The sequence below is a fragment of the Emydura macquarii genome, unplaced genomic scaffold, assembly GCF_026122565.2.
Source record: "Emydura macquarii macquarii isolate MOO-44397 ecotype Brisbane River unplaced genomic scaffold, CSIRO-AGI_Emac_v2 contig_1119, whole genome shotgun sequence".
In the NCBI taxonomy this organism is placed as follows: domain Eukaryota; kingdom Metazoa; phylum Chordata; order Testudines; family Chelidae; genus Emydura; species Emydura macquarii.
Window position 1 is genome coordinate 10,065,539 of NW_027131256.1, and position 23,005 is coordinate 10,088,543.

At 40.7% G+C, this 23,005-nt stretch overlaps 1 protein-coding gene across 1 annotated transcript in view; it reads left to right on the forward strand.

Moving 5' to 3' along the window:
* DCBLD2 (discoidin, CUB and LCCL domain containing 2) overlaps positions 1–22,521 on the forward strand; it is an 80,780-nt gene extending 58,259 nt beyond the window's left edge. Inside the window, exons 10-15 of the mRNA XM_067546139.1 lie at positions 8,526–8,673; positions 9,360–9,485; positions 11,249–11,342; positions 15,928–15,977; positions 17,170–17,307; positions 18,794–22,521. Coding sequence (XP_067402240.1) covers positions 8,526–8,673; positions 9,360–9,485; positions 11,249–11,342; positions 15,928–15,977; positions 17,170–17,307; positions 18,794–19,239 — 1,002 coding nt within the window. The 3' untranslated portion in view covers positions 19,240–22,521. The remainder of the gene's footprint in view (positions 1–8,525; positions 8,674–9,359; positions 9,486–11,248; positions 11,343–15,927; positions 15,978–17,169; positions 17,308–18,793) is intronic.
* The last annotated feature ends 484 nt before the right edge of the window (positions 22,522–23,005 follow it).

Here is a 23,005-nt window from a genome sequence, read left to right on the forward strand (position 1 = left end):
GATACCTTGATGGAGAGGACATAGGAATAGATCCTGAAGTAAAAGTCCCAGATATTCTCGAGATATCCATCATGAACCAGAAAAATGTTTCCCTTCCCTCCTGTGCCCATCTGAAAAGGGGACCCTTGTGGAGTCATGCTTCTCCAATGTTAGCCAGTAGCCTGCCACCACCTCGGACCAATAGATGACAGAAGTAGTTGGTACAGGTTCTGGAATAGAATTCAAGTCAATTGTAGCTGATTCCTGCCCCCCCTTCTCAGTGACCCCCTTTCTTATTTCCCATGTCTGATAAAGTGTAGCCAGATGATTTGAGAGGTTACTGTCCTACGTGCTGGTCACTGAACCAGTACAAATCTGGAGAGATACTTGGGGATCAGTTTCACATTTTTCATCCTACACAGTCACATGGGATCAGATTTATCCTGGATTTGAAGAGCTTGAATGTGCATCCACTTCAAAGCTTCTTATTCCTTCCTTCTCATGCTCACTTCATACCATCACAAATTGTTCCCAAGAAGAGCTCTCATTGTAGCCTGGGGGTAAACCAAGAATGGATTCAAATTGGGACACCTGGTTGAGAAATTGTACAGGATTGCAGCTACTAATGTGGTGGCCTTTCTTGGTACTTTTTACCTTGCAATTCTAACCCATGTTGTGATGGGAAGTCTTCTGTTGGCAGTTGAAACATAGGAAAAAGTGTCTTCATTACTTTTATTTTGTGTATCAGAATTCTTAGGGTACTTTTGAGCCTGACCTTGGAAGCGGGAGTAAGATGCTCCCTGGTGACTGACAGGACTGGTCCTGCCTGCTGAAGCTACAAGACTAGCTACAAGACTACTGCAGAAAAACAGACTAGGACCCGTGAGCCTTGGGCACTTTAAGAAGAAACGACGGTCCTGTAGCACTTTAAAGACTAACAAATTTAATTTCTGCAGGCATAAGCTTTCGTGGGCTGCAACCCACTTCCTCAGACGTAAGGAATAGAAATCAGATAGGAGGTGTGTGTGTATATATATATATATATATATACACACAGACATCTAAGGGTAAGGAACAATGGGGAAGTTAGATATAAGCAAAGTCCATTCAGTTAGAGTAGTTGAGGGCTATTCACAACCATTGATTAGGAGGTGAGAATGTGTGAACAGTGACAATTACTTCTTGTAATGAGATAACCATTCCAAGTCCCTATTCAGACCCAGTTTGATTGTGTCAAGTTTGCAGATGAGTTCCAGCTCTGCAGTTTCTCTTTGAAGTCTGTTTTTGAAGTTTTTTGTAGAAGTATGGCAACTTTCAAGTCAGCTACAGAGTGTCCTGGGAGACTGAAGTGCTCTCTGACTGGTTTATGGATGTTACCATTTTTTATGTCTGATTTGTGTCCATTTATTCTTTTGCATAGTGACAGTCTGGTTTGACCAATCTACATGGCAGAGGGGCATTGCTGGCACATGATGGCATATATTACATTAGTAGATGTGCAGGTGAATGAGCTCCTTATGGTGTGACTGATGTGGTTAGGACCTGTGATGGTGTCACTAGAGTCGATGTATGGGCAGAGCTGGCAACAGGGTTTGTTGCAGGGGTATGTTCCTGGGTTAGTGTTCATCTTGTGTGGTGTATGGTTGCTGGTGAGTATTTGCTTCAAGTTGGGGGGCTGTCTGTAAACAAGGATAGGTCTGCCTCCCACAGCTTGAGCGAGTGAGGGATCATCTGCTAGGATAGGTTGTAGATCCTTAATGATGTGTGGGAGAAATTTTAGTTGGGGACTGTAGGTGATGGCCAGTGGTGTTCTGTTGTTTTCTTTGCTGGGTCTGTCCTGTAGTAGGTGACTTCTGGGTACCCGTCTGGTTCTGTCAATTTGTTTCTTCACCTCTCCAGGTGGGTATTGTAGTTTTAAGAATGTTTTATGGAGATCCTGTAGGCATGGTATTAATGTGACCATCCTTTATTTGTATTGTAGTGTCCAGGAAGTAGATTTCTTGTGTGGACTAGTCCAGGCTGAGGTTGATGGTGGGGTGGAAATTATTGAAATCCCGGTGGAATTCTTCCAGAGACTCTTTCCCGTGGGTCCAGATGATGAAAATGTCATCAATGTAGTGTAGGTAAAGGAGAGGTGCTTGGAGATGAGTGTTGAGGAAGTATTGTTCTAGGTCAGCCATAAAAATGTTGTCATATTGTGGGGCCATGCAGGTGCCTATAGCTGTGCCACTGACTTGAAGGTATAGATTGGCTCCAAATCTTAAAACAGTATCAGCCATTGATTTTAATTCTAGCTTTGACTGCCCTCTTCTGGTCTTTGTAAGGTAAAATCTTCACTCATTAGCCTGATGGCTTTATGATTGTAAATGTTTAATTGGATCACTCTCCTACCTAAGAATACAAAGGTTTTCTATTTTTAATACTTAGATATAAGCCTTTTCCTCAGTGAATTTGATTTTATGTTTTTTTGTTTCTGGTATAGTAACTACCTGCAAATTCCTGAAGTGGAATGCAATGTGTAGTTTGGAATTCCATTGTAGTTAATAAAATGAAGTCTTAAATAAAAAGAAATGTTTTAAAATACATTTGTAGAAATGTACTCAAACAAAAATTGCCAGTTGTGATGAAAAAGTATATTTAAATAATTGGAGCAAAAAGGAATCTATCATTACACTGTAGTATACTTATTACTGGCACTTCCCTCTATGCTTCTGGATCATCTTCATTATAGCTGTGTTTTCAGTGGTTCTTCATATGCAGTTGCTCTCCCTTTGATTCTTAAATACATGCACAGTATACACATCTGGTGGGATTATTCCAATTTATATTTTTTAAAATAAGTTTCAAAAGTCAGAGTTGAGCACTGTTGAAATTCTTGCTAGTAGTTTGGTAACTCTTTGCAAGTTATCAGAGAAATTGTGAGAAGAAAATGGTGATGCAACCAGAGCTTTTAGGAGTGTATTTCTGCTACTACTTCTAACCTTTTCTTCTGAAAAAATTAGAAGGAAACAGTCAACACGGATTCACCAAAGGAAAGTCATGCCTGACCAACCTGATTGCTTTCTATGATGAAGTGACTGGCTCTGTGGATGTAGGGGAGGTGGTGGATGTGATATACCTTGACTTTAGCAAAGCTTTTGATACTGTCTCTCACAGTATTCTTATCAGCAAGCTAAAGAGGTATGGGTTGGATGAATGGACTATAAAATGGATAGAGAACAGGCTAGAGCATAGGGCTCAACGAGTAGTGATCAATGGCTCCATGTCTAGCTGGCAACCGGTCACAAGCGGAGTTCCCCAGGGGTTGGTCCTGGGGCCGGTTTTGTTCAACATCTTCATTAATGATCTGGAGGATGGGGTAGATTGCACCCTTAGCAAGTTTGCGGATGACACTAAGCTGGGGGGAGTGGTAGATACCCTGGAAGGTAGGGATAGGATACAGAAGGACCTAAACAAACTAGAGGATTGGGCCAAAAGAAATCTGATGAGGTTCAACAAAGAAAAGTGCAGAGTCCTGCACCTAGGACAGAAGAATCCCATGCACAGCTACAGACTGGGGACCGACGAGCTAGGCAGCAGTTCTGCAGAAAAGAACCTGGGGGTAACAGTGGATAAAAAGCTGGATATGAGTCAGCAGTGTGCCCTGGTTGTCAAGAAGGCTAATAGCATATTGGGCTGCATTAGGAGGGGCATTGCCAGCAGGTCGCAGGAAGTGATTATTCCCCTCTATTCGGCATTGGTGAGGCCGCATTTGGAGTATTGTGTCCAGTTTTGGGCCCCCCACTACAAAAAGGATGTGGACAAGTTGGAGAGAGTCCAGCGGAGGGCAACAAAAATGATTAGGGGGCTGGAGCACAGAACTTACGAGGAGAGGCTAAGGAAACTGGGCTTGTTTAGTCTGCAAAAGAGAAGAATGAGGGGGGATTTGATAGCAACCTTTAACTACCTGAAAGGGGGTTCCAGGGAGGATGGGGCTAGGCTGTTCTCGGTGGTGGCGGATGACAGAACAAGGAGCAACGGTCTCAAGTTGCAGTTCGGGAGGTCTAGGTTGGACATTAGGAAAAAGTTTTTCACTAGGAGGGTGGTGAAGCACTGGAATGGGTTACCTAGGGAGGTGGTGGAATCTCCATCTTTAGAGGTTTTTAAGCTGAGGCTTGACAGAGTCCTGGCTGGGATTATATAGCTGAGGTTAGTCCTGCTCTGAGCAGGGGGTTGGACTAGATGACCGCCTGGGGTCCCTTCCAACTCTAATATTCTATGATTTGCAGTGCTAATTATTGAGAAGTGAAAGATAAAAGCTAACCTGTTTTGGCTCATTTCCTGTCTGAAGGAGAGGGGGAAATAGCAGGGGTAGATAGGAGTACAAAGAGAAGGTGGAAATTAATACTTAAAAAAATCTGTGCTTCCCCTACATGCATTTTCACTTTAAAAAAAATTGAGTTTATATTACGTGCAAATAATAATTGCATTGATATAGTTCTAAAACGAGTGGAAGCAGACAGTATATTTTTTGTTCTTTGTTTGTACAGCACCAAGCACAATGGGGTCCTTCTCCATGACTGGCCTAGACAGTATGATAATACAAATAAATAATAATAATTGTAGGGGGGCATGGAAATGAACCCATGAAAGTCCATAAAGATTTTGTTGCTTTTATTCCCTCACCTAATAAAATAACACTAGTTTCAAACATACCATATATTTTAATAATCTTTTTAAAGAGGTTTTAACTAAGTGTTAGTTATATGATAGTATGTGAAAAGAAATCTATAACCTTTTATATTAAGTAAATTGTGACCTGAATTTAGAATTTCAGCTCAGATTCTTGCTTGTTTGGACCCAAAACTAGAATCGTTAACATGGTGTTTATAGCTGCACTGTGTACTCACACTTCCTTTGTGGTGCTATAAAAATAATCACTGATATTGGTCTGAATCTACAGAATTAGGAGGAATACCTTTGTATGTTTTTTAACACATTCCTTTTCTGCCATAGAAGCATCTTAGACATTTCTAATATTGACTGTCACTATAATATCATCTAGGTGTTATCATAGTGTGCAGTCATAACTCCACTATAGCATAAATCATAGTGTGCATTTTAAAAATAAACCTGCACTAATCTATCATTCTTATTCACTAAATCATTGTTCATGTCCTCTCCATTAGTGTTTATGTACTATCTGTATTACTGTAGTGCCTAGGACAGTGATTCTCAAGTGTGGCCATCACAACTTTTGAGGTCTCGGAGCCTTTCCCCCAACTCCCTGCAGCAGCAGCAGCCCAGGCTCAAGGTGGGCCCGGAAGCATTTCATTCTAGTGCAGGGCCGCATCTATGAATTCCACAGAGATGAACAACTGAAGCGCCCTTTCTGTGATCCATGTGTATTAGCTGAGAAGTTTTGGTGTGCAAAGAGTTCAGATCATTATAAAGAACCTGCGCATGTGGCTGTAGTGATTCTAACAGTGTTTCCAACAACTGTTATATGTGAACATGCATTCAGGGCACTTCACTTCCCAAAGAGCAAATACAGAAGAATTTTGAAAAATTTTGTTATAAACTTTTTTAAAAATTGCTATTTTTAGTAATAACCATTTAACTTTTGTGGGGTTATTCATAGTACATATTATTCTTTACACTGAAAAGATGTATTATTTTATTTACACAGCATTTCCAAATAACCACAATTAGACTATTACTAATATCATATTTTAACTTTCAAAACTGTGGCCACTGAATTTGCTGTGGCCACACCTGCAGGAATAATAAAAACTCATTTGCGAACCACTGGTATAGGAGCCCCCTTCACAGACCAGTACCCCATCCTACTAGGTACACAACAAAAGACTGTTCCTGTCATAAAGAGCTTACATTACAGAGAACTCAGTGCTATACCTTATAGGAGATTTGGCTTTATCTAGACTACTCCGTCCTATATAAAGATGTGCAAAACTTGCAGTTGACCAGAATATGTATATAAAACTATTGTGAATTATAAGATGATTGTACCAGTGCTATAATTTTTTCTCCACATTTAGATCTTTGTATAAAAGCAAAGATTGTATTGGCATGTTTGTGTGAGGAGGTTTTGGGTAAGTGCTCTTGCAGTGGGAGGCTGGCAATGACTTCTATTTAACCACTTTTTAATCCCCTGCAAACTGCACTCCTTCCTTTTACATAAATATTCAGTGACATACAAGTTCCTGAACTAAAGGTCTTATGTTAATCACATGCAATTTATGGCAGATAAACTTGTGATATTGTATAACTAAAATTAATTAAAGTAAGAATGTAGGAGCTGGTGGGAACTTTTGGGCTGGTGTTTTGATTTTCAGTAAGAAATTAGCTGTCTTTACTGCCTTTTTCCTGTAGATGGAGCTAAAAGTCCATGTGATGACCTAGCATTATCTTTTCCTGCCCACTAATAGGAGGATTGAAAAATACCAATTAGGAGCTTCTCTTAGACCTAAAGATGTAGCAGGAGCTGCATCTAGAAGGCAAACACTACATGTGACAGGCAAGCACTGCAGTGACCAAGGCCCTTGCGCATGGAGGTTTCACAAGGTTTTTTCCTCAATTTGGCCCTAACACCTGTCTCAAAAGGCAAACAATACATAGATCAGTCAGCTATACATTTCCCTTGATTCAAATGCAAACCTTGATGAGATTGGCTTCTGGGAAAGACAGAGGTTATGTTTGTGGATAGAACACACTTTGAAGAGCTATAGCTATGTACAGGTGCCCTATTTATATACATTTATTTATATTTATATATATTTATTTATACACTTTGGAGAGCTATAGCTATATATTCATGCTCTATCTCCATCAAAATAATGCTCAGTGTGAGGGTTGTCCTGGACTGATACTAGAAAGAGCATCTAAAAAAACTTTCTTCCACTGTCAGCTGACCAGAATTCTATGTCCTATCCTGTCAGACACAAATTTGGCCACAGTGATCAGATGTTTACAAACCTGGAGTTGATGGTTGTAATTCGCTCTTCATTCAGGCGCTAAAGAAAGCACAGCTGGTAGAGAATGCACCTTCTGACTAACACGGGTTGATAAGAATGCATTGTGGTAGGCAGCCAGCAGAGTTATTTGGACATAATCAGATAGCAGATCAAGTTTAAAACTTCACCCTTGACCTGAATATTCTAACAAGCTGGGTTAGCAGGTCCTTTAAAAAGGATAGGAAAAAAGTATGACTATAGTGACCTTAGCATGCTCATGGAAAGCATTGTATACATATCTTTGTTTTGTATTTCTCAACGATGAGGAAGTTGCCTCCATTCCCAGGATTACTCAGTAACTGTTGTTAACCCCAATCATCCAGCTTGATTTCTCAGGGTTTCTCATGATAGACTGCTTCAGCTGACATTGCCATATATGAGGAAAATTACCCATTAATATACCAACAGAGAGGTGCAGGCTGAAATATAATTTGGCTTCCAGATATTTGAATTTTTTCCCCCCTCAAGAAGGGTCTAGTGACTAGTATTTATCAAGTCATCCTTCTGCTTACTCTGCAGAGGGAGGGAGGGAGGGAAATAACTTTATTTTGGAATCTCATCCCCCTTGTAGTTTAGACCAACCAACCCATGACCCCAAATTTCCTGTCAGAGTTGTCTGATCATGTTCAGTAGCCTCAGAGACATTGGATTTGGTTTCTCTATCTCCATCACATTCAAAGTCAGCGTGTGCATCAGCTTTTAGCAATGGTGGTCAGATAGTAACAATGTAATAGCTGTAATTTGTTTGAATTCTTATGTGAAAATAATATGTGGCCTGTAGTTTCATGAGAAAAATAATCCACTATTTTTACCCTGAACAAATTTAAGGAATTGTTGCTAAAGGTCTTTTTGTAGATATTTTTCCCCTCAAAATTCCAGCTCTTTTGTTTTCATATTAACATTTACAGCCCCTGTAGACTGCAACCAGACAAGCACTGGAGTGCAATGTGATTACGTACTTGAGCAGGTCTTGAATTCCATTTAGTAGAGGCCGTACCTTTACATATGACAGACAACCTAAAATCTCATAAGGCATCAACAGGTTTTTTGTTTTTTTTTGGGAGGGGGGGCATTCTGTTGTTGCAACTGCCTGCCATATTTATGAGGTATAAGTACAAGACACAAATAGATGACTGATGGATATAAGACGGACAGTCAGCTAGCAGTAAGATTAGACTCTTGCAAATGCATTTTTAAATAGGCATTATATGTAAGGTGGTGATGATGTCATGATACCTGGCAGATTTTATTCTGAGACAGCGGTATTGGAGATGAGGTTGGGGACAGGGGCACTACCATTATTTCAACTTGTCTGCTCTTGAGGTAAGAGGCTGAGGTTTTGGCTCATACTTCTCTGCAGTTAGTCACCCTTTCTCTGAGAAGTTGGCCAGCAGCAGCACTGTTCTGGGAAACAGGTCATAGGTCCTAATTACACAATGCCTTGCACTGCTTATTCGATTAATTGACGCTGTTAAGTAGGTCATTTGTAGGAACTAACAATTCAATTTTAATATTTTCTTTTTCTTTTTCTAGATATTTCAAGGAAATACTGAGTATTATCAGGAAGCTCGCAATAACTTCATTCCACCAATTATTGCACGTTTTGTTAGGGTTAACCCCTTAAAATGGCATCAGAAAATTGCAATGAAAGTGGAACTGCTAGGATGTCAGTTTAGTATAGGTAAGATCATTAAAATTGCCTCAGCTCTATAAGACATCACTGTGAAACCCTGGAATATGTTTGTAGATATCACTTAATTTAACTTCTGCCTTTGTTTTCAATAAGAAATTAACTCAAAACTTTTTTCTCTAAAGTAATAATTTTGAAGATCAGAAATTCCCATTCTTCTTCGAGTGCTTGCTCATTTCCATTCCACTACAGGTGTGTGCACTCCTCCGTGCAGGGCTATATATACCGTGGCATGTGCGTGGGACTCCAGGGGGTGCTGGAGCTGGCCCTACGGGATCTGCTAAGGGGAAAAAAGTTCCAGTAGCTGTGCACAGAGGCATGCACACACGTATAGTGAATGGACATGAGCAACACATCTTGAAGAATATCAGTTACTGGTAAGTAACCTTGTTTTTAATTTTAACTTCCACTGGACTAATATTTCCTAGTTGAATTGACACTCAAAATTTATAACTTGGAAAAAAACCTGCTTGAGGTGCTGCCTGGGTAAGATCCTTGTAACAAAGATACTAGAAATTTGCTTTTTCTTTTAATGGGATCATGTCCTTTTCTGACTGAACAAAGTGAACAAGTCCTATGGTAAACTGGCCATATTTTCCTTTCATATAAAGGGAATTTGTTAAACTTAAACTAGCACCATGATTGGGTAAACTTTTTTCCTAAATACTTTTATACAGGTAGGGCTCCAAAACTTACCGTGCCTCCACCACCACAGAGTAGCAACGACTTCTCTCTGCAGACTGATAAAACAACCTCCACTCCTGAGATCAAAAACACCACGGTGACTCCAAGTGTAACTAAAGGTACCAACACTTAAGTGGTGATGTTTGAGAACTGTAGTAAAAGGTATTATGTTGACACATCTTCCATTGTTGTTGCAGTAGTGTTGGTCCCAGGATATTAGAGACACAAGTTGGGTGAAGTGATACCTTTTATTGGACCAACATCTGTTGGTGAAAGAGACAAGCTTTCAAGCATCACAGAACTCCTTCACTGTGTAGCTCCAAAGCTTGTCTCAACAGAAGTTGGTCCAATAAAAGATATTCCCTCACCCACCTTGTCTCTCTTATGCCAGATAGTTTATCTAAATGTAAATTAATTTGGATTTACTTTTCTACCTTTTTGGTGCTTTGAACTTATTCTGTTCTCCAAGCTGCTTACTTGCTGTAACAAATCCTATCATGCTCACTTTTTCCTTTTAAATATTTATATTATTATAGAAGAGACCCATATGATAGGTAATGATTTATAGCTACATTCTGTCCTCAGATATGCAGATGCAAACCCAGTGGAACAATGGGGTATGGAAGAGCTTCTATATGAAAGATTTAAAAGATTGGGACTGTTCATCTTACAAAAGTGATGGCTAAGGGGGGAATATGACAGAGGTCTATACAATCATACATGGTGTGGAGAAAATGAATAGAGAAGTATTTTTTACCCCTTTACATAACACAAGAAATAAGGGTCACTGAATTAAATTAATAGGCATCAGGTTTAAAACAAAAACAAAGAAGTACTTCATCACAAAATACAAGGTCAACCTGTGGAACTCATTGCCAAGGAATGTTGTGAAGGCCAAAAGTATGAGTTAAAAAAGTTAGATAGTCATGGAAGGACCTATCCTCCATGAACTTATTTTCCAAGATGGTCGGGGGACAACTCCATGCTCTGGGTGTCCATAAACTTGAGTGCCAGAAGCTGGGACTGGATGATAGGGGATGGGTCACTCAGTATTGCTCTGTTCTATTCATTCCCTCTGAAGCATCTGGCACCGGCCAGTTGGATACTAGGCTAGATGAACCAGTATGGTCATTCTTAAACATTCAGATACCCTTTTGAGTTAGAATCTTGAAATTGGGTACACCATTTCATTCAAGGCCACTGTTCACAAGGGAAGAAAATTCCAAATTTGGACATTCCATGAGAGTTCACCAAAAAGTCATCAGTGTCTGTCTTACCGAATTTGTCATTTGTTACCTATTGTCAAAAAGTGATGAGTCCTAATATTTTACATTAATCCCATTAATTTCTTCCATGAAGCATCCATGTTGGCATGAAACCTCCAATTTAGAAAATGTAAGGTCATCTGAGGTCATCACTTTTATTGACTGATTTTTAGTCAAGAAACTTGTCAAAAGTTAGTAAGACCACTACAAGTGCAGGCATTGATGAAAGGTGATTGGGACTGTAGTCCAAAGAGTGGGTTGTTGCCAAATGATATATGAACACTGTTTAAATGTGATGTTCTAATTTTCATTAGGTTGATATTCAGGCAAATTTTAATTTGATTTTAATTTTTAGTTTGTTCAAATATACAGATAATAAGAAATCTTCTGACTCTGATACAGTAGCTTTGTGCATATATGTAGAAAAATGTGGGGTTAAAACTGATTATTATTTAACATTTACACTAAGATAGCACCTAGAGGCCAACCAGATCTGGACCCCATTGTGCTAGGTACTGTACAAACATATAAAAAATTACTGTCTTTCCCCCCCAAACAACTTATGAACTAAAATTGATGTACAAAAAGTTATTCTGTCTTTGTTTAATGGATTTCAGATGTGGCACTGGCGGCAGTCCTGGTTCCAGTGTTGGTGATGGTCTTCACTACTCTCATTCTGATCTTAGTGTGTGCATGGCACTGGAGAAACCGGTAAATGAATAGATGATTAGTGCTCATGTAAAGTACTTTAATGTAATACATAGGTATGAAATACTCTGCATATGTAAGTATGAAAACAGTGAGTAATTAAACCCATTCCAGAAGGGATTTATTAGTTCAGAATAGGAAATATTTTGCATTCTGAAGACTCCATATTTTTATTGGCTTGCATTATGAAGATTTTCTCTATTCTACTGAGTGCTTTTCCTGAAGTTTTGGGAGGAAAAAAAAAGTTACTAACCTTTCCGTAACTGTTGTTCTTCAAGATGTGTTGCACATGGCCATTCCAGTGTAGGTGTGGGCTAACCCAGAGGACAGCCACTGGAAACTTTTCCCTTACCAGTATCCGTGGGGTCAGCTCTGGTGCCGTCTGGAGTAACTCTCTCATAGCGCCTGTATAAAAGGTCGACCCGTGCCCCCTCACTTCCTTCTTTCTGGTCCACTCTGAAGAGGGGTCAGAGGGCAGGTCTTGAAATGGACATGCGGCAACACATCTCGAAGAACAATAGTTACAGAAAGGTTAGCAACAATTTTTTCTTATTTGAGTGCTTGCACATCTCCATTTCAAAATAGGTGATTCCAAGTTGTCCAGATAGAGGATTCAGAGTTTAATGACAGGCTGACTGCAACAACGGTCAGCCAAAACCAGCATTATCTCTAGCCTGCTGAATGATGGCGTAGTGTGAAGTAAAGTATGAACTGAGGACCGAGTTGCTGCTCTACAAATGTCCTGGATAGGAGCTTGCGCTACAAATGTTCCCAAATGCTTGTGCTCTTGTGGAATGAGCTGGTGGAGCAGGAGTTGAAATTCTGATGGGTTGAGACGGGAAGACTTTTCATCCTGTCTGCAATGGCCATGAACAGTTGAATAGTTTTCCAAAACAGCTTGGTCCTTTCTATATAGAAAGCCAGTACACATTGAACATCTCGTGAGCGGAGTCTCTGCTCTTCCCTGGTGGCATGTGGTTTCGTATGGAAGACCGGTAGGAAGATAACCTGGTTTTATGGAACTGTGAAATCACCTTTGGGAGGAAGGCTGGATGACGACGCAATTAGACCTTGTCCTTCAAGAATATAGTGTACGGTGGCTGTGATGTAAGGGCATCAATCTCTGAGACTCTTCTGACAGAAGTAATGGCTGCTAAGAAGGCCACCTTCCAGGACAGGTAGAGCAGGGAACAAGATGCCAGCGGCTCAAATGGGAGCTCTGTCAGTTTTGATAAGACCAGGTTGAGATCCCAAGGGGGGATCTGGTGACACACCTGGAAGTACAACCTCTCAAGGCCCTTAAGAAACCAGTTGGATATGTTTGAGAACACAGATCGACCAATCACATGGGTGAAAGGCTGAGATCACAGACAGGGGGACTCTAACAGAAGCCATGGTTAGATATTGTTGTTTTAAGTGTAGTAAGTAGTCCAGAATAAATGGTAGCAACGACTGTGTAGGTGAGACACCCTTCTGGGAAGACCAGATAGAGAACCTCTTCCACTTTGCCAGGTAAGTAGTTTTGGTGAACGGCTTCCTAGGAGGGTTTCATGAACCTGTTCCAAGCATGTTAGCTCTGCGGGGTTCAGCCATGGAGCTTCCAAGCCACCAGATGGAGAGATGCAAGGTTCAGTTGACGTAGGCAGCTGTGGTCGGTCCTAAGAGATCAAGTCTGGAATCGTGTTAGAAGGATTGCTGTCTTCACTGAGAGGCCTAGAAGGGTGGTGAACCAATGCTGGCGGAGCCAGGCAGGGGCTATCAGGATGACTCATGCTCTGTCTCTTCTGATTGTCAGCAAGACCTTGTGTATGAGAGGAATAGGAGGAAGCACTGGAATGGGCTACCTAGAGAGGTGGTGGAATCTCCATCTTTAGAGGTTTTTAAGCTGAGGCTTGACAAAGCCCTGGCTGGGATGATATAGCTGAAGTTAGTCCTGCTTTGAGCAGGGGGTTGGACTAGATGACCCCCTGAGGTCCCTTCCAACTCTAATATTCTATGATTCTATGAAATATGTAGAAGAGATGGCCTGTCCAAGGGAGGAGGAAGGCATCTGTGAAAGAGCTGGGGCTATGCCCCAGGAGGGAGCAGAACTGGAGACACTTCCTGTTGTGTTTTGTCACGAACAGATCTATCTGGGAAGTTCCCCAGCTCTGGAAAATGTTTTTCACAATATCTGGGTGAATGGACCACTTGTGGTTGTTGAAGGATCTACTGAGGTGATCCATTAGGTCATTCTGCGATCCCGGTGGACAGGAAGTCTCAAGATGGATTGAGTGGGCAATGCAAAATTCCCACAAGCAAAGTGCTTCCTGACACAGGAGAGAGGAGCATGCTTCTTCCTACCTGTGGATGTAAAACATCACCATCGTGTTGTCTGTGAGAACTCACACATTCTTCCCTGCCACAGGGGGCTGGAATGACTGGCAAGCCAAGTAAATGCCCTGAGCTTCCTGATGTTGATGTGCAGAGAGAGCTTTTCCAGAGACTAAAGGCCCTGAGTTCTGAGGGAACCCAAGTGAGCACCAGCCCATTGGTGAAGTATCAGTGATGAAAGATACTGATGGTGGGGGTCTTGAGAATGGGACTCCCGTCCACACCATCAGTGGGTCAAGTCACCAGTTGAGGGAGGTGACTACCAACAGGCGAACTGTGATGAGCGTGTCCAAATGGTTTTGGTGTCGCGAATATACAGACACCACCCACAACTGGAGAAGTCTGAGTCATTTCTGGATCACATGAGGGTAGATTTCTGCACATTTATCAGTAGACTTAAGTCCTGGAATGTTGACTGTATTAACTTTATATCAGACTCTACTGGATCCTGGTCTGACCTCTGATTGTCCTAGTCCACCGCATCCAAAGCTGCTTGTAGGGACACCTTCGTCACAAACTTTCCTTTCGCCAAACTCGTGTCTGGACTCTGGTAGTAGCTCCTCAAATTTTAGCACGGAGTCCCAGGAATTAAAATTGTACCTGCTTAGGAGTGCTTGTTGGTTTGTGATCCTGAGCTGGTAGGCCCCATCAAATAGACCTTTCTGACAAAAAGGTCTAATTTTTTGGCGTCCTTGGCCTTGGAGTTTGCACCTTGTAGCCCCTGTCGCTCCCACTCATTGGCTGCTGACACAACCAAGGAGTCCGATTGGGACTTATTACCCATATCTCCAGGACAGTGTCTTTCTTTCTTTCTTTGCTATTGGCTGAAGGGATGCTGGGGTCTGCCACAATGCCTTTATAGGGTCGACAGCCTCATTAAGGGGCAGTGTCACTCTTGATGGGCCCATTAATGTTAGAATGTCCACCAAGGTTTGGGAGGATTCCCTGCTGTCTTCCCCCTGGATGCCCAAGTTTTGAGCCACTCTCTTAAGGAGCTCTTGATGAGCCCTATAGTAGTTCTGAGAAGGTGCTATATCTACTCCTGCCACTGCCTCATCAGGAGAAGAGGAGGAAACCTACACTGGTAGGGGACACTATTCTTTGCCCTCAGCACCAGAGAGGTCTTGTGGAGCCAGCTCTGGGTATTCAGTGCCAGCCTCGGTACTGGAGCCCAGATCTGGTTCAGAGCAGAGGCAGTGCTCTGGCCTCAGAAGCCACAGAGTACGACTATCTCAGTTGGGGCCCTGCATTGGTGGGAAAGCCCAGGGGTTCCCAAAGGGCCATTGTAATGCCTTGGGGGCCATGCTGTGGGTGGGGGATGCCTTGGCCTAGGTCCATGATGGAATAGTACCAATTGGAGTGATGGTGCTGGCTCCTGTGTGAGGCATATGAGACCAGGGAGGAGTGGTGCTGGTGGTCAGTGTTGAGAGGGAGGAGATCAGGGTTGGACCATCATGGCAGGTTTCCCTGTGGCAGGCACCAGAGGCCTCCGAGCCCCAGTGCCGATGCTGTCAGCTCCTACACAGCTGGGGATGCTGGTACCAGTGTCTCACTGCAGTGAACAGCACTGTTGAGTCCAGCTCTGGAGAGGGTACTGTTGAGTCCTGCACTGATGGACTTGCAAATGCAGGAGAGCCATTGGGGTACCAGTGTTTTGGCGGTATGATCTACACCAGAGGTGGTGAGGATCACAAGACCCTTGATACCTGTGCTATGACAGCGCAACTCCAGGGGGCACCAGAGCCAACCCGATAGATACCACTGAGGGAAAAACTTCCAATGGCTGTGCTTGGGGCAGGCACACACATTGGAATGGACATGTGCATGCACTCAAAGAACTAATTTACTGGGGATTCTATTTTGAAACTTGAGCACCAGCTACAGCCAAGGGCATGAGGGCATAGTCAGGGCCCTTACTCCCGAGCCAATCCAGAGGGATCCACCCAAGTACAGGAGACCAGTGGTCTCCTTTCACCTTGTCCATGTGAGGAGCTTGCAGGCAGCTGAATTTGGAAAGCTGCAGCTTTGTACCATACAACAGCTGCCACCAGTGATCAGGATTTATAATAGAAATCATTACGAGTATGTAAATATTTCAGTGCTATGATTTGTCAGGATTTTACTTCTGCAGGAAAACATTTGCTAAATCACTGTTCATGTGTTTTGCATTTGAATAACATAGCTGAATATGCCCAACTTTTTACTTTTTTCCCAGAAAGAAAAAAGCTGAAGGAACATATGACTTACCTTACTGGGATCGTGCAGGTAACAAAATGGTGGCAAAATCCTTGGACTCAGTCAGCATCAGTGTTTAAAATATTTGTTTTAAAATAAACAATGGTAATATCTGCAACTTCATCGCTACCACCATGGACCAAAAGGCTGTTGCAACACAGTGGTGTTGAATGCTGAATTTCTTTTCATTCAGACTTGTAACTTTTATTTCTATACCTTGGCTTAAAAAATAGAAAGACTTTTCTGAAGTATACTGTTAGATCTCCACTCAGAATCTTGTAATACTGACTTGAAATTCTATATAGAAAAGTTAGGAGTCTTTCCATTTAAATAAACAAATAGAAATAGAGCAAGGAAATCTCACTTTTCATGAATAATTTTGGATATATGGTAATCAGATATCCTGAGAGGCCTGACTATTGATGAATATTTATGGGTCTAACATTTTGTAGGATTTTTTAATATTGAAAGCACTTTAGTATGCTTGGCAACTTTATTTTCTGTTTCCTCATTGTTCTGTTGAGTCTGAGATTTTCCCTACCTTCCACACCTATCTGACTTGTTTCTTGTGATTTTTCACCTTGTTAAAATCCTAACACACACAAAAACATCCACCTTGCTTTTTTTGTGGGGGGGAAAGGTGGAGAATGGAATTAAAATCTGTAGCCTAGGCGTGCTAATATACAGGGCTCTTTATTAACTGTTGTTCAACACAAGAAGTTTGCATTTAAAACTATCTAGATGTCCTCTGTAATATTTTCCATGCTGTATTTTGAGCCTAAAACTTATTTACGGAAATACTTACATCTGCATAGTAGGACCATCAATGGTAACAACACAGAAATTCAGGGTTAGATTCACCATTCTGTCCCCAGTTACTTTGGAAATGATGTAAGTTCAAAATTGGAGTGGAAACCTTATTACTGAGCCTGCTATCTTTTGTCAGGCAGACTTGTTGGACATGAATAACTTCAAAAATGTAATTTTATGGTTGTCTGATAAACTATCCTATATGCTCCAGGTGTTCTGTTTATAGTGATAACTGATTTCTTGACCTGTCATTACAAAAAAACCCAACCCAAAACACATTTTCACAGAGGCTAAGAAAGGTGTGTTATACTTTTAGCATCTTTAATAACTTATATGTATGAATTACCACTCACTTTTTATTATGTATTGTTGTAAGTTCCTACATTCTCTTATTTCTAAAATCTTGATGAAGGATGGTGGAAAGGAATGAAGCAGTTTCTCCCTGCCAAGTCAGCAGAGCATGAAGAAACCCCTGTTCGCTATAGCAGCAGTGAAGTCAATCACCTGAGACCAAGAGAAGTCCCAACCATGTTACAGACACAGTCTGCAGGTACCTGTATTTTGTTGTGGACCATGTATTTTGGCTTAGTATGTGAAATGATTTATACTGCATGCATTTGCTATTGCTGAAATCTGGTTTTACCCCTCATCTCCTATTGTTTGTGCTGAGATAGAGCACAAGACTTTACTTTGGTATGTTCCTCCATCCTAGTTTCCCTCCTACCAGTTTTTATCTCCCCATTGTTCTGTCTTCATATTTATTTATTCATTCATTTAAAGGCAACCTTAATTCTGGCATATCCTAATTATCTGATTTTGCAACCTTAATACTCGCTTAACTTTGTGTGTGTAACTTCCTGAGGCCAGGTCTATATTTTTAACTCATACCACTATAAAAACATTGCTTAGGGGTGTGAAATATCTGCACTCTCAGCCATGCAGTTATACCACCCGATGTCAATGGGAGGGCTTCTCCCATTGATATAGCTATTGACTCTCACAGAGGTGGATTAACCAGCAGTGTCTTCACTAAAGAACTACAGTGCAGCTACACCAATGCAGCTGTGCCACTGCAGTGTTTTAAGGGTAGACCTGCTCTAAGTTTTTTAATAGGCAAACTGAACCCCCCTCCCCAGAAATTGCATCATGTGGAATTCTATTGACCTTTAGCAGCAGGGTGGGAAACCTTACCTCCACAACACCGACCTCCACTGCTTGAGCTAACAGTGACCTGATAGCAGTAGTAGGGTCTATCCTCTTTGTGGACCAGCACTAGAGGGGAATGAGAGAGAGATTTTTTCCAGTGGGTTTCACAGCTATTTGCTGACGGCAGAGCAGTGTAGATATTTGGGAATCCTAGATTTAATGTAGAGTATGCTCTAGTGGGCACAGACCCATCTGCCTGTTTCCCCATCCTAGTCTTTCCCCCACCCTTTGATGTCTCCATGCTGCTACACTCTTTATTCCCAGTCTTCCCCTACCATGGGTCCCAGTCCCAGGCCTTCTCATGCCAGTCTGTCCTACTCTCAGGTTCCTTGCCCAGACAAGCCTAGTATCTGTTCTGAACCTCACAATCTAACAAGACTTTACTGAGCACATATAAACTCTTTTATTTTTTTATGGGATGGCAAAAACCACATCTATGACATCAGGGTCTTGCAAACAGCTGAACAGTTTCACTGAAACTTAGCTCCGACTGAGGCAGACACCCAGCATGGGAAATTTTCAGCCCAAACACGTGAAGTTTGGCAGTTATAAAGCAAGTGAAATTAGGATCTTATAATAAATGTCTGTCAAACTTATAGGGGGTGCTACTGGTTCAGACTATAGTAGTCTACTGCTGGGTTTCTTGCACCTTCCTCTAAAGTATCTGGCAGTGGCAGAGACAAGATACTGGATTAGATGGACCATTGACTTGATCTAGTGTGGTAATTCCGATGTTTCTAATGAGGGCTTCTTTTTTCATATAACGCCATTATATTAGAGTTGAAAATTTTTGTCTGTAAAATTGTGTTCTTTTTTGGGGCATTCCACAGAGTATGCTCAACCACTGGTAGGGGGAATCGTTGGCACATTTCAGCAACGATCAACCTTTAAGCCAGAAGAAGGACAAGAAGCAAGCTACGCTGATGTGGATCCTTACAGTTCACCTGTACAAGAAGTTTATCATGCTTATGCTGAACCACTACCTGTAACTGGACCAGAATATGCAACCCCAATAATCATGGACATGTCAGGTCATCCCACCGCACCTGTTGGTGTCTCTTCTATTTCTACTTTCAAAGCTACAGGGAACCAAGCTCCACCCATAGTGGGAACGTGCAACAAACTCTTAGCTAGGACAGATAGCGCATCATCTGCATCTGCATCTGCACCTGCACATGCACTGTATGATACACCCAAGGGGACGCCTGGACCAGGTTCCTCAGATGAACTGGTGTATCAGGTACCACAGAGTGTGTCACATTTCACAGGGAGTTGAGGTGAACTGAGTTAAATCATGAATGAGCTAGGGGGTGGCCAATGTGAGTTCTTAAAATGTCAGTTTTGAACTTTTTTTTTGTATTGTAAGTTGTAGTAACATGGAGTTGAAAAAAAATGTGATGTGATAGCTGAGGTCAGGAAACTAACAATCCTGCCATTTCTTTGAGGGTATCTACACATGATTACTACTTGCCTGTTCAGAAATCATGGACATCCAGTTTACTACTGTACGTTAGAGAAGAATTCCCACAGATGAACTTCAGTGATTCATATTCACTGAGTGGAAATATGTCATGCTGCATGAACGGTACATTTGGAAAGACAGTTGTATAGCGTGAGAGACAAGAATTTAGACTTTGAAGGTACTGTTGCTGAAATACCAAAAAGCTTTAAAATGTCTGGAATCCACATCTGAGAGCTGCAACTTGAGTAGTTGTACCCAACATCCAGCTTCCCATAATGACAACCTCAAATATTAATGCAAACTGATGTTTACGAGACTGCTCCTGCTGTAACTGAACTCAAGGACAAAACTCCTACTGAAAGTAGGCTTGATCTTAAATTTTTTTGTTTGTGGGATTGGCAGTCCAGGGTTGCTGGAAATCTCTAAATTGAGCTCTTTGAAAGGAAACAATTTTTCTACTATTTTTTAGCATCCTTTAAAAAAAGTATAAAGCCAACAGATGGTGGGATTTTATGTAAGTTGTTACCTCTGCCATATCTTCCCAAGTCACTCAGCCCTGGTCTTGTCTAGAGAGAATTTATCATCTCTGTACTAATTCACTGTGTGGTCAGACTTGATTCTTTTTTCTAAACAGAGCTTACAGTGTGATCAGTATCCTTAGTAATTGTTACTTTTGAGTTTATTCCTACTAAGTGAGACTACTGAATTATCCTAAGATGAATCCTCTGAGGTTCTCCAATTGCCTCTGCAATGGGGCTGACAATTTGGTCATTCTTTGAGGAAAACTGCAGGTCTACAAGAGTGGCTGACTTTCTAAAGAACTTATACTTGTCTACTGGTTGAACAAAACCAGTATTAGTGAGACTAATTTAAGTTGTGTAATCTGTACATGTGTGTATGCCCAGCATAAGCACATGACTGCATAAAAGATGGGGTTTGTGCATATGCAGTACGCTTCAGGGCATTTGCAGGTGTGAGGTATATTTTTGGCACAGGCGCAGTTGAAAATTTGGTCCTCTAGGTTTGTAAATGGGACTGTGCATCACTAGAATGAAAGATGAAAATAACCAAATCTTAACAAAAGAATTTAGCTGTTTTAAAGTGTGATATGATTTAGAAGTCACTATATAACCCATTGGATTCATTATATACTTGATTGTTTCAACTTTCCCTGCAGTATTTTTATTTAAAGCTGTGCTGCATTTAACAGCGAAATGGGCTTCTGAAAGAGGAGGTTCATCTATTTCTACCTACATGTATTTGAGATAGGAAGCGCCATAGCTTAGTTTAATCTTGCCCAATGAAAATTAAAACGTCTCTGGATGCTGTTTAAGATGGCAAATATAGTAACAAATTGTTTTCATCAATTGCAGACATATTTATCTTGTAGAAATAAAGCACAACTTATTATTTTGATTAAGTAGAAAGGGTGAGTAGTGAAAAACTTCTTTAAATAACTTTATTTTAATAGTATGATGGCACTGCTGGGAGGATATTGAAAGAATTTATAAATGTGATATCCTTTACATACACATTAGCCCAGTTCTATGGACTTCAATGTCAGAAAGTTTTCTATGGACACATGATTCAAATGAGCCTTGTTTTTTGTCCATGGCCTGTATAATCGGCTGTACAACATCCAAATATAGATATAAACGGATGCTGGTAAAGGTGACTGTGCCAATCCCAAGTGTTAGAAAATTTTGAGTAATACCTAGTACATTTCTTTCTTCATTCTTTCTGCAAATTAGATTGTTTTTACAAAAATGTGACAACTTATTTTTCTCCTGTTACTGAGGTACCAAGAGTAATCACAGTTGTGATAGTGAACATTTGGAATTATATACACTGTGTTTTAAGGCCTGATCCTGCAAACTCTCTCATCAACAGAATTACCCATATGAGTTAAGTTTTGTAGGATTTGGTCTCTAAATGTGAATATTTTAAGTCTCTGTGGTCTAAAGCATCAACCCTCTGATGAAAGTTTCAAGTACTAACCCCATTACTTATTTGTAATAGTCCATTGTTTGTTAATGGAAGGATGAAATAAATAATTGTTAAATTCCCACAGCTGCTGATAGTACAATCTGTAGTGGGGTGATATTTTCTTAATGTATTTATTTGTTTAGAGACTAAAGCTCTTAAATGTGTGTGACAAACTTAGTCTTCTGGATAAAAAATGATGGGCAAGGGCCAATCAAATTTAATTACAGGATTGTCAAAAGCAAGCTCAAAGCTTCAGCCAAAAGAAATTGACTTTGTTTTTTAAATAAGAGGCTTAGCATAGCTAAAGGGAGAAAGAAAAGAATGCATCAAGCAGCTGCTGTATGAAAGCAGGGTCTAACATCTATGTCCCAGCCACACTAGTTGGAGCACAAACAAGTAACAGGTAATGTAAACACTTAAATGGTTTTGAATTAATTTGTGTTTTTAAGACAGATTTGAACTTCAGTAGAAAAACACCTCGATGCAAAATCCCTCTAATGGGTGTGTTTATTGAACAATACAGTTGATTTGGATGTTACTTTGTTTTAAAAAAAATATACAATTCTCCTTGTGGGTTTCGAAAAGCTCAGCTCATGTTGATTTTGCTACCTTTAAAAACATATTTCATTCTGTGCACTTTGTATCGGAGTTAAATGTCCATGTTGCAGGAGCAAAATAATGTACATCTGCTCAAATTTAATATGTTTTAGCTCAGTCATTTTTACTATGCCAGGGTTATCTGCCAACATACATTACATTTGGCATAAAAATGGAGTAAATAGCCTGTATTGTAATCTTAACTCATTCATTCCTGAATGTAAGATGCATAAGAGATTCATATTTTGGCCTGTCTTGACAATTGTCCAACTTGTGGCATTGTCCCATGTGGAGTAAAACTAGAGGTACATGGAGGGGTTTCTTTATAGGAATAATTGATACAAAAAATTGTAATTTTTAAAAAATGGCTCAGCTATATTCTCCCAGAATGTACTTTCTTACCTCAGCATGTACTGTAGTTACTCTGTATTTGTATATATTGCTAGAATTTAGATTGTATAAATAGTGTGAGATTTTTATGTATTTTAAATAAATTGTACATATGCTATAGGATGAGGAGTGTGTATCTTTGTCTTTCTTGACAACTAGCACTAGGTCTACAACTAGAATGTCTTGCATACTGCTTTTGTACTGTGGATTCATTTTTAGGTTGCACTGTAATAGGCTCCCAGGAGTCTAGTACTCTAAATTGCTCTTCCCTGGTAGGAGTCAAGGATGTTGTTGTAGCATCCACCTCTCCAGCCCATCATGACTTAGTGACTCGAGTTCTTTCCTACTGCATTTAAGAGGGGGTTGAGTGTAGTAACTGTACAATCCCTTCTCCCCTTGTGCTGCTGTTGCTAAAGCCAATAGAAACCCATGGGTACGTTTTGCTTTAAATTTGGGTTGCTGAGTGGAAACTTTTTCCATTAACTTTGTAAGATTTTAATATGCTGAATGTAACTAACTGCATATAGAAATCCTACTCTGGAACATCAGTAATTTATTATCAGCTGCTTTAAACAAAGTAATCAAAAACCATTTATGGGAAAGGCTT